The sequence below is a fragment of the Phyllopteryx taeniolatus genome, chromosome 3, assembly GCF_024500385.1.
Source record: "Phyllopteryx taeniolatus isolate TA_2022b chromosome 3, UOR_Ptae_1.2, whole genome shotgun sequence".
In the NCBI taxonomy this organism is placed as follows: Eukaryota; Metazoa; Chordata; class Actinopteri; order Syngnathiformes; family Syngnathidae; genus Phyllopteryx; species Phyllopteryx taeniolatus.
In genome coordinates, this window is record NC_084504.1 from 11534320 (window position 1) to 11546633 (window position 12314).

The 12314-nt window shown below is 44.5% G+C and overlaps 1 protein-coding gene across 1 annotated transcript; it reads left to right on the forward strand.

Moving 5' to 3' along the window:
• Window positions 1–40: 40 nt before the first annotated feature.
• On the forward strand, window positions 41–11952 carry rnf214 (ring finger protein 214). The gene is made up of 6 exons (XM_061769155.1): window positions 41–474; window positions 4802–5049; window positions 5160–5293; window positions 7837–8065; window positions 9717–9914; window positions 10101–11952. Exons 1-6 carry the CDS (start codon window positions 414–416, stop codon window positions 10734–10736), a joined length of 1506 nt encoding a protein of 501 aa, XP_061625139.1. The 5' UTR covers window positions 41–413; the 3' UTR covers window positions 10737–11952.
• The last annotated feature ends 362 nt before the right edge of the window (window positions 11953–12314 follow it).

Sequence of the window (12314 nt, forward strand, 5' to 3'; positions counted from 1 at the left end):
GTGACAGGAAGTCATGTGTCTAACAGGGAAGAGCCAAAAGAGAGAAGTGTAACCCGTTAAACTCTTTGAAGACGAAAAGTCAATTACGATCCGTTTCAATTTTAAACTACAGTGACTTTGATAATCGTCTTAATTTAATTACATTTCATGTTTATACACACACCTGATTTAAGATTTTTTAAATCAAATTATCATAAAGTAGTGAGAAATTGTGGATAATAGACGATCTTCGTGTGTGAGTCCGTCACATTAGTGTGGCTACAGTAACTCTTCAGTGCGACTGTTCTTGGACGTTTACTTTTACAGCGTTATTAAAGAAGCGATACGTTCAAGTTTGTCGTAGTTAACCAACAGGGTGGCTAAAACCCATCCGGTTCAGAAAGGCAGATTATTTCTGGTTTCGCTCTGTTAGCATGGATGCTAACACGGAAACGGTCGAGGAGCCAGTGTTGTTTGAGAACGAAACCACAGAAGGTAACGTGAGCACACGTTTCATATAAATGTGTATCCAAAACGTATAATAATCCACAGTCCTCAGAACTGTGAGGCAGACGCTCTAACCAGTCGGCCACCGTGCCGCCTATACAATATATATTGAGATTATATACTTTTTGGTGATTATTGTGTACTATGCAAGACCATACAGCTCTGGGGAAAAAAATTTAAGAGACCACTGCAAAATGATCAGTTTTTCTCATTTTACTATTTATAGGTATGTGTTTGAGTAAAATAAAATACAAAATTGTTTCATTCTTTATAGTACTTCCCTTTCTCCCAAATTCCAAATAAAACTAGACCTGCAAGCAGCTATAAACGGGCCCTTGCGTCCCAGCCCCTACAGGCACTTTGGGGTATTGGCACATTGGGGTAGGTGGCAATATGACAAAGAGCAAATACCTGGTTGTAGATGTTTTCTGGCCTGAGCTGTCATCAAAAGAAATATAAAACGTAATAACAGATATATTTAAAATAGAAGCGGCTGCACAAAAATGGAGGACGGGCTGCAAATGGCCCCCGGTCTGTAGGTTGGACACCAGTGCTGTTGTAGAAGTGCAAAGCCGTGTCAAAGGTTATATTGCGTAAAGGTGTGCCACACAAAAATGGAGGACAAAACTAAAGTCACTGTAACAGCCGTACAAGAATGGAGGATGGCCCGCAAATGGCCCCCGGTTTGTAGGTTGGGCAACACTGCTACAAATGGCCCCGGACCGTAGGTTAGGTATTAGTGTAGTGTTATACTACATAAGGTATCATATAGTAGTATACATACATACTTTGTACTATGTACATACTACTATGTACATACTACATAAGCGGCAAAAAAACTGTAACAGCGGCCGCACAAAAATGGAGGATGGGCTGCAAATGGACCCCGGGCTATAGGCTGGATACCACTGCTGTGGGAGAAGTGCAAAGTCTTGTCACAGGTTATATTGAGTAAATGCGGGCTGCATAAAAATGGAGGATGGCCCGCAAATGACCTCCAACCCGTAGGTTGGACAAGTGCAAAAGTATAACCCATGCAAACGTTGGGAAAAAAAGGTCCTCAGCTGTACATTGAAGAGGTCATAGGTCACTTCCTGTTGGGTTTGGAATATGGGTTGTAATTAAATTATTGTTCATGTCGGGGTGCTACACGTGTCTGAATTTTCGTCGGCCTAGGTGTAATGTAGCGCAAATACGTCTTTGATGAACTGTAAGCATGTGCTGTTTTGTGGCGACACCAGAAAAGCTAAGGTTGAAGAGCCGCCCCCATCACATAGTATGTCGGGAAAAAAAAGCTTTTGATAATTTTTAATGAGATGGTACTGACCAAGTTTGAAGTCAATCGTATGAAACCTGTAGGACAAGTTCGCACTCTCACTTGACTCGTAGAGGCTTTAGGTTCACTCGGAGACTCTTCTGCTGGATGCGCTGATGGTGTAGCTGGGGTTTTACCTTGGAGAAAAGCATGGTGATGGGTAGTTGTTGTCTTTGTTTTTTCTTTTGCTTCAAAATTACCCTGTACAAGGACATAACCCCTCTTCTTACACGGAGTTACCACACGTTTCGCTTCCTTATTGAAGCAGTTTTGCGGATGTTTGCTTCCTCTTTCTTGATGTACCGCACTGTAGATTGATTCACGCCATAATGGCTTGCCACAGATGCATAACTTCTGCCCTCTTTGAGCATATCTAAAAGTTTAACTTTTTTGCCGATGGTCATCTTCTTCTTCTTCCTCTTGGGTGCCTCTCTCGCGCATCAACATGAAACAACGCGTCTTTCTGCAATATGGCTGCTGATATGGCTGTATTTTTTTTTCATTTTTATTTTTTGATAAATTATTTTTTGGATGAATAATGCAGCCCTATGGGGGGCACAAGTCAGTGCAAACTGTAGGCCGGTCCCAAGCCCGGATAAATGCAGAGGGTTGCGTCAGGAAGGGCGTCCGGCTTAAAACCTTGCCAAACAAATATGAGCGTTCATCCAAAGAGTTCCATACCGGATCGGTCGTGGCCCGGGTTAACAACGTCCGCCACCGGCGCCGTCAACCTGCAGGGCGCTGTTGGAAATTCAGCTACTGTGGGTCGAAGTCAAAGAAGAAGAAGAAGATGGATGTCGTGAGGGAAGACATGATGGCAGTTGGTGTTCGAGAGGAGGATGCAGGAGATAGGCTCTCATGGAAAAGGATGACGCGCTGTGGCGACCCCTAACGGGACAAGCCGAAAGGAAAAGAAGAAGATTTTTTGGATGAATATTTTGGAAAAACCCGCGAAGCACTGAAGCCGCAAAATGTGAAGCGCGAAGTGGCGAGGGAACACTGTAATTAAAATTTTGTAGGTGTCGGGGTGCTACACGTCTGCCAAGTTTGGTAGGTGTAGGTGTGACGTACCATGAATAGCTCTTTGATGAACTGTATGGCATCTGCAAACGTGCTTAAAAAGGTCAAACTGTAGATTTACGAGGTCACAGCTCACTTTCTGTTGGGTTTGGTATATCCGTGTTTTTGAAGTTTTTGTACGTCAGGGGTCGATACAAGTGTGAGCCGAACACTGGATGTCACTGGCTAAATGCCAATGCTAAGCTGAGCTCTAGGAGTTAGTGATGGGATGATGATGATACCTCAAGGAGTGTATTGACATACTACACAACCTGTGTTGGCACTGTATTGACACTGTGTTGGTCACTCAATAGTGACCCCTGCAGTAGTTCTAAAATCATTGCTGGTAAACAAAATGAAAATACGATGGGGAAAGCTTACATGCTGCAAACCCAACATCAACCTGTGAAATATTTAATCGCTAGTCCTTTACTTAAAATATGATCTCATCATTGTATAATTTCATTTACCGTATTTTTCACGACCAAGTGCGCCTCACTTAAAAGTCGTAAATTTTCTCCAAAATGGATGCGGTTCCTTGTAATGCGGTGCGCTTTATGTGTGCACCGAGTTCCAAAATCTATAAATGTTGTTTGATGAGCGCTCCGCTTGGCTGACTGGCAGCATTCCATGCCGACACGCTGCTTTTCCAGAGGAAAAGCGGACGTGGCTGAGGACAGCATGCCGACGTAAAGGAGAAAGGGTGCGCGTGAAGGAGGACGCTAAAGGCACGCCCCCAGTAGGTATATAGCGCCGGTCAAGCCAGCCTCCACTCGTAAAGTAGCAATCAAGCCAGCCGCCCCTAATTTTGTTCATACTAGGCATTACGGTAATAAATCGCCAACTCGCGGCGAAAGCCACTTTCAAAATAAAAGCTTCCCAATAATACGGACGTCAATGCTCTTCGGTTAAGGAATGCAACCAGCAAAGTTAATTTGAATCTTGAGATGCATTAAAAAATGTAGTTTATTAGTTTTCGGAGACTTTTATTTTGAAATACAATATCAGATCTACATCAAACCTCTTTTAGTGGAGTCCTTGGTGGTCTGTCACACAGATCTAGATTTGTCTTGCGATACCAATGGGATTATGTAGGCTGGCTTTGGCTCAGTAGGTACAACAGGTTCGAATCCATACTACGGCTGTCCGCATGTCGAAGTGTCCTTGGGCAATACACTGAACCCTAATTTGCTCCCAGTGGGCCTGGCAGCGCCTCGCATGGCAGCAGTCGCCCATTGGTTTATGAATGTGTGTGTGAATGTGAGGCTTTGTTAAGCGCTTTGGGCACTGTGATGATGTAGATAAAGTGCTATATAAGTGCAGTCCATTTACGATTTATTTTTCCTAAGATATCAAGTAAACTACATTTTTTAATGTATCTCAAGATTCAAATTAACTTTGCTGGTTGCATTCCTTAACCGAAGCGCACTGACATCTGTATTATTGGGAAGCTTTTATTTTGAAGGTGGCTTTCGCCGCGAGACTGACTCGAACCTGGCGTTTTTGGAGAACTTGCCCAGCTGTTCATTTTGGATACAGAACATGAGGACTTTGATGGATTTGTGGATGAGGATTGAGCAAAAAATATCATAAAAATCGTAACACAAGCATAGCTTGCAGTTTAAACTGTGTTTCGTAAGCATGTCTCTTCGTAGGTGCCATTCGGGGGTCCGATGTTGTTTTGCACAATGCACACCCCGGCGCTATATACCTACTGGGGGCGTGGCTTTAGCGTCCTCCTTCACACACCCTTCCCCCTTTACATCCTCAGCCACGTCCGCTTTTCCTCTGTATAAGCAGCGTGTCGGCAGGAAATGCTCCCAGTCAGTCAAGCGGTCAAAAAAAAGTCAAAAAAAAAAAAAAGGTCAAGCGGAGCGCTCATCACACAACATTTATAGAACTCGGTGCACACACAACACATGCATGCCTCACGCTTGACAGACATCATCAAGCATGAGAAGTCGGTGCAGACGGACACTGTGGCATTGGATGCCATCACGACAGCTGACGGCGACGTCAACACAGCAGCAGCCTGGGAGGAGCAGCTAGCGGCCATGTTGGAGCATGGTGACGCCCTAGCGGAAGAGCACAACAGCCTTCTCAAGCAGTGGCAGGGTGAGGATGCCGAGCGACAAAAAAACACAAGTCAGATGCAGAAGAAGAAAGCCGACACCACACTGCAGCATCAGGTCAGTGGCTAAATGCTACATGCTAACAAACAGCACTGGGTGTCACTGGCTAAAATGCTACATGCTAACTCCACGTAAGCTCTGACAGCCTAAACACTTTGTTGGTGAAGGTTCTGCTGGAGAAGCTGGACTCGCTACGAGTGAAGCTGCAGCTCAACAACTCCAAAAACACGCGCAAGAACCTTCTAGCCAAGAAACAGGAAGCCAGCGCAGAGAAAAGCCGTAAAGAGGATGATAGGAACAGGTGCGTGCTAAGCTAGCAAACTGCTCGTCTCCTAACATAAGCTAAATACTGGGAGTCAAACAGGGTAATGCTCATGCAGGCTAAACGCTTACACAAGCTAAACACTGGGAATCACTGGGTAAATGTTAAATACTAACATGGTAACACTCTTAGTCAAAGGCTAAATGCTATCACAAGAGAAACACTGATATCACTTGTTGAATGCTACAGTTATGTAGCAAAATAAAACGGCAAGTACACATACAGTTGTGCTCATAAGTTTACATGCCCTGGCAGAATTTATGATTTCTTTGCCATTTTTCAGAGAATATGAATGACATCCAACAACCTTCTCTTTGGTCTTCCTCTCGCTCTCTTGCCTGGCAGCTCCATCCTCAACATCCTTCTACCAATATATTCACTATCGCGCCTCTGGATGTGTCCAAACCATCGGAGTCTGCTATCTCTAACTTTGTCTCCAAGACATCTATCCTTGGCTGTCCTTCTTATGAGCTCATTTCTAATTTTATCCAACCTGGTCACTCCAAGCGCAAACCTCAACATCTTAATTTACGCCACCTCCAGCTCTGCTTCCTGTTGTCTCTTCAGTGCCACTGTCTCTAATCTGTAAATCATAGCTGGCCTCACCACTGTCTGATAAACTTTGCCCTTCATCCGAGCAGAGACTCTTCTGTCACATAACACACCTGACACCTTCCTCCACCGTTCCAGCCTGCTTGGACCCGTTTCTTCACTTTCTTACCACACTCACCATTGTTCTGGACTGTTGACCCCAAGTATTTAAAGTCCTCCACCCTTGCTATCTCTTCTCCCTATAGCCTCACTCTTCCCCCTCACCCCCTGTCATTCATGCACATATATTCTGTCTTACTTTGGCTAATCTTCATTCCGCTTCGCCTTCATTTAATGCCTTTCTAAGTTTCCCCTTACTAATCATTGCCCCTTCCTGGTTCACCACACGTTTCTCCTCTACTCTTCCTTCTCTCTCATTTTCCTCATTCATCAACTCCTCAAAGTATTCTCTCCACCTATCCAGCACACTACCGGAAACAGTCAACACATTTCCATCTCTATTCTTAACACTTTAACATAATACTGGGGCATAACTGGCTAATTGCTAGCAAAAGACTAAGAGTCGCCGGCTAAATGGTAACACCTGCTAAATACTAGGCTTTACACGATCAGAATTTTTGGATCACCGATCAGCGAGTTTAAAAAAACGATAACCGATCCGATCACAAGATGGAGGAATGTGTCTATTTAAATGACCTGTTCATTTACTGTATATACTTGTGTACATATAATTGCTCAAAAAATTATATTTACAATAAATAATGTAACTTTGTTCCTTTATTTATGCCAGTGAGGCATAGTGACAGACAGAACAAATGAATGGTCTTCTATTAGATGGCAGGAAGTAAAGGTATCCAATTTTTGTGACATTTTTGTTTGTTGGTTGATTTTTTTCAATTGTAAAATATGTTCTTTGATTCCATAAAGGTTGGAAATCACTGCTCTAGTCAGATCATGTATTCTAATCAGTCAGGTCAAACCGACATTACAAAATGCAGAAATAATGGGTGCTAACTTACTGTAATTAAATTACTTCACCCACACCGAAATTTTAGAGCATGATTCGACAGAACGGCGGCATGTTTACGTCCAACCGTTCGTGTTACCATTAGCTTTCTAGGCTACCTAACATTTTATTGCCTGCTTGTGAGCTGTATCGTATTAAAAGTAAGTGAACATACCTCAAGCAAGCCTTAAACGAATGTCCTCTCCTGTCCTGCGCACCGGTCACAACCAACAGACGTTTTTCCCCATTTGCCCTTATGATACCGTCGGCGGCTCCACTCTTTTTGTCGTCGCCACGGTAACTAGTGTATCTAGTCACATTTGAGTTGACAAGATAAAGCCCAATGATTGTCAAAAACGCGATGTGGTGGTATTGGAATACAAGATTTTATTGCAGTAGTCTGACAGTGCAATCGTGAAAGAGCAAATTTATCTTGTAGTCTAATCCGGTACGTGGTACCTGTCTCAGACGTGTTGTCTGTCCCACACCGCCGTTTTTTTTTTTTATAACTTCATTGACCGTCAGATATTTCCCGTACTACATCAAAAGACACGCGACAGGGCTAAAAATAAACTATGTTTTGAATTCAAATATACTGTGCAAGCGGCGACACGGAGTAAATGTATTTTGCGTTGATCGGATTGGCGAATTATGACATTAAAGCCAATCAGCGTAAAATGCTAAATATCGCCCGATACCGATCAGCCCGATAAAATCGTTGTAAAGTCTACTAAATACTACATGCAAACATTAGCTTAACACAGGCTAAATGCTAACACAAGCTAAATACTTAGAATAAATTGCTAAATGCTAACAATAGATTGGGTGTCGTTGGCTAAATGCTAACAAAAGACTGGGAGTCACTGTGTACACACTAGCGAACTACCTGCTGGGCGCTAACAATGACGAACCGTTCGCCATGGTGGCAAGACGAGTAACAGTCTATGACTTTGCTGCCCACCAGGCTGTCGAAGGATCTGGAGGAGATCGCTGCTAAGCTATCGGCGCTAACGCAGGAAAAGCACAACGAGCAGCGACGTTGGCAGGAGGAGAAGGACAAGCTGAGGAAGGAAATGGACAGAGTTAGCCAGGAGGTCAAGGACACAGGGAGCCTTGCCCTGCAAGACCAGATCAACGCCGTGGAGGCGCAGAGAGACTTCGCCATGGAGCGCATTCAGGCCTGGTTCACAAAGGTACCATGCAGTGGAAGACCATCCCTGGCAAAATGGTAACATAGGGAAGATACTGGCTAAAAGCTACATGCCAAATTACTGTATGTTAAATACAGCTGGCTAACATAAGCTAAAAACTAGTAGTACAGTGTAAATTCTAACAAGCTAAAGAAAGATTGGGAGCCAATAGCTAAATGCTAACAAGTTAAATATTGGGAGGTACTGGCTAAATAATTTAAAAACTCCAGCAAACAGAGGTAGTCGTACAGGCTATATGTTAATTCCAGCTAAACACTGGGAGTCACAAGCTAAATGCTGACACATGCTAAACACTGGAAGTCATTGGCTAAAATTTACATGGTAACATACGTTAAACACTGGAAGCCATACAGGCTAAAAACTAACATAAACTAAAGACTAGGAGTCACTGTGTAAATGCTAACAGGTTAAAGACTGGGACCCACTACCTAATGTAACACTCTAAACACTAGGCGTTACTGGCTAAATGCTAACAAGCGAAATATTGTGAACCACTAGGTAAATGCTAACAAGCTATCTATTGGAAGGGACTAACTAAATGATTTAAAAACTCCATGAAAACAGTGGAGGTACAGTATCGTTAACCCCCACATATTTGCGAGTCGGGACTTGCGGATTCACTGATTCGTAGATTTAAAATAAATAAATAAATGCTAACATGAATGGAAAATACCTATCACATGATAACATTAGCATAATCGTGATTGTCTAACTCTTTAAGCAATGATTATTTGAACGGTTATAGTGGAAAAACACATCTCGACAGATATAACAAAACTCACTGGCATATATTCTTCATCCTCTACAAAAAATGACTAATTTTACAGTTTAAAATTTAGCTTGAGTAGTAGTAATACAGCAGAAGAAGTAGTCTGTACTTTGTTTCGCTGCAAGACTTATACAGTACAGCCTCGCAGTGGCCAAATTGGCACACTATAAGGTGGAGCGCACTGAATTGGACTTCTTAATGCTTTATATTATGTTTAATTGTGTTATTACGTGGCGGCGCGGTGGTCGACTGGTTAGAGGGTCTGCCTCACAGTTCTGAGGACTGGGTTTCAATCCCCGCCCCCGTCTGTGTGGAGTTTGCATCTTCTCCCCGTGTCTGCGTGGGTTTTCTCCGGGCACTCTGGTTTCCTCCCACATCCCAAAAACATGCACGGTAGGTTGATTGAAGACTCTAAATTACCCGTAGGTGTGAACGTGAGTGTGAATGGTTGTTTGTTTATATGTGCCCTGCAATTGGCTGGCAACCAGTTCAGGGTGTACCCCGCCTCCTGCCCGATGATAGCTGGGATGGGCTCCAGAACTCCCGCGACTCTTGTGAGGCTTGAAGGTGGCTCAGTAAATGGATGGATGGATGGGTTATTACGCTGTGTTTTTATAAAATGCCATTTTTCCTTATTAAAAAAAAAAGCACCAAATTATTTATTTTTTTGCAGGGTGGAGGACACAAAACTATTAAAAATCATGCATGCAAATCAGTCTCCTTTCAGGGAAATTTGGCGTTTTGAACTCAAAATAAGCCATTTCCGTGAATCGTACAGATCCGATGAGTTTTTCTGAGGGGGGGGGGGGTTGACTGTAGCTAAATAGCTAAATGCTAAAAGTGCTATATGTTAACGTGTTCCAGATGTCCGAGTACATGTTGTCACTGCGGCCCGCCAATCACCAGGAGAAAGCTAGCTGGGCCACTAAGGAGGCGGCCGTGCGCAGGAACCAGGAGGAGCTGGAGAGGCGCTTCCAGGAGGTCCTGGCACAGCTGCAGAAAGGACGCCAGTTGGAGTCCCTGCCATGCATCAACGTGCCCGCACTTCCACACATACCCACGGTACCCCCACGCACACTTCATGGGCTGCAGCCAATCCAGCTGATATACTACGGTGGCTGATTAGCTTCGGGTATATGTGATGGATATACAGAAGCACGCACACACACACACGAATGGCTGCAGACACATGCTCAAACACACACATACTCACACACGTTAACACTTTTGATGTTTTTTGTCCTGCAGGCCGAGCTAATGTTCAGACAGATGATGACATTGGTACTTCCTGGGGCGCCGCCACCCCATCAAGTGGTCCTCGACCGCATGCCACCGCCCCCTCAGTCCTACCTACACTACTATGTGCCGCCCCCGCTCTACCTGCAGCGCCACCCACCACCCCCTCCCTTCGCCAGAGAGACCCCGCCTGGCAGCCACCCCCCGACACCGCTCGCCTACCCGGTCGTTCCGTCCCCGCCGGCCGCTGCCCCTTCCGACACACTGGACAAGGTCCTAGACAAGCTGGGGGTGTGCTTCCCACAATGCACCAGGGCGGACCTGACATATCTGCTGCAGCAGGTTAAGAGCGCCCGTGGGACCACGGCGGGGATGTCAGTGGAGCAGGTGGGCGACCAGGTGGGCCTAGCGCTGGCGCTGGCGCAGGCACAGGGTGACACGCGCAGGCCGCCACCGCCCGCCCAAGCTGCCGGGCCCCGCAAGCTATGCCTGATGTGCCAGAAGGCCGTGGACACCGAGAGCCGTCACCCGTTCCCCTGCGCCCACGCCATCCACAAGGACTGTATCAGCGTTTGGATCCAGTCCAGCAGCAACAACACGTGCCCCTTCTGTCCCGCTAGGTTAGGTGAGAGTGCTAATGATAGTTAGTATAGCATCTAAAATATTACTCGGCGGATGTTTTTTTGTAATTGTTTAAATCAGAAGATGAATTTTGACGATGAACCATTGAAACCATCTTTCCCAGCTAACAATGTCTTTGTGTTGGTTTAATAAACTAACGTGAGCTTATGCTGCTATTTCCTCAACTGGGTACCAGGCCTCAGTTAACAGAGGCGCCATTAACTAACTAGCGCAAATCTTATGTTAGCATCGAGTCTGTGGGGTTCCCAAAGTTTAGCTTGTGTTGGCAATTAGCTTGTGTGATTCCCAAATGTTTAGCTTACGTTAGCATTTTGCCAGAAAAACCCAGTGTAAAGCTTATGTTAGCATTTAGCTTGTGTTTTCTTAGCATATATCATCTAGCCTCTGATTCCCAGTGTTTATCTTATGTTAGCATTCAGCCAGTGAAGCCTGGTGTTTCGCTCATGTTAGAATTTGCGTTGTGTTTTTTGAGCATGTATCACCTAGCCTATTTTAGTCCCAGTGTTTTGCACGTTCGCATTAACGTGGGGTTCACAGTGTTTAACTTGGTTGGTTTAATAGCTAAGTTAACGTGAGCTTATGGCCTCAGTTAACAGAGGCGCCATTAACTAACTAGTGCAAATCTTATGTTAGCATCTAGTCTGCGGGGTAACCAAAGTTTAGCTTGTGTTAGCATTTAGCTTGTGTGGTTGACAAATGTTTGGCTTATGTTGGCATTTAGCACGGGAAACCCAGTGTTTACCCTATGTTAACATTTAACTGGTATGGCCAAATTTTAGCTCATGTTAGCATTTAGCCAGTGACTCCCAGTGTTAAGCTTATGTTATCAATTTGCATCTAGCCTTTGTGATTTCCAATGTTTAACAGATGTTAGCTTTTTGCTGAGGTCACCATCTAGCTTTTGTCATTCCCATTGTTAAACCTTTATTAGCATTTAGCTTGTGGGGCTCCTGAATCTTTAGCTTATGTTAGCATTTGGCATGGGAAACAGTGTTTACCTTATGTTAACATTTAATAGGTGTGGAATGGACCACTTTTAGCTTATGTTAGCATTTAGCCAAGGACTCCCAGTGTTAAGGTGATATTAGCATGTATAATTTAGCCACTGATTCCACTCAGTTTTTAGCCAATGTTAGCATTTTGCCAAATGGCATCATGTATGATTTTGTGTTTGTAAACGCTGTTTATGCGCAAAAAATATTTTAATAAAAGGTAGACGTTCTGACATTTTCCACTAACTTAACACCGTCTCCGGGTCATGGCGGTCGATGGCGGGGAGAGCGAGTGTAGCTTAGCGTAGCTTAGCTGCATCCTGTGGGAGCAGCGGACAAACACGCTAACAAGGTATTCTCATGCTCTTGCCGTCAACCGCAATCGACCGCGTGACGCGACAACCCACAACCCCCGAACAGACACACACAGACACACAAAAACACGCTTGGATGCTGCCCCCTGCTGGTAACTGGTGGCCATTTTGCGTTTCGTTAATGACTTTCTGAAAGGTTGTTTTGATTAGCATCCATCATGACTGTGGTTGCATCAATTAATGCTGTTGACGGCGGAGGACAAGGGGGCGCCCACACC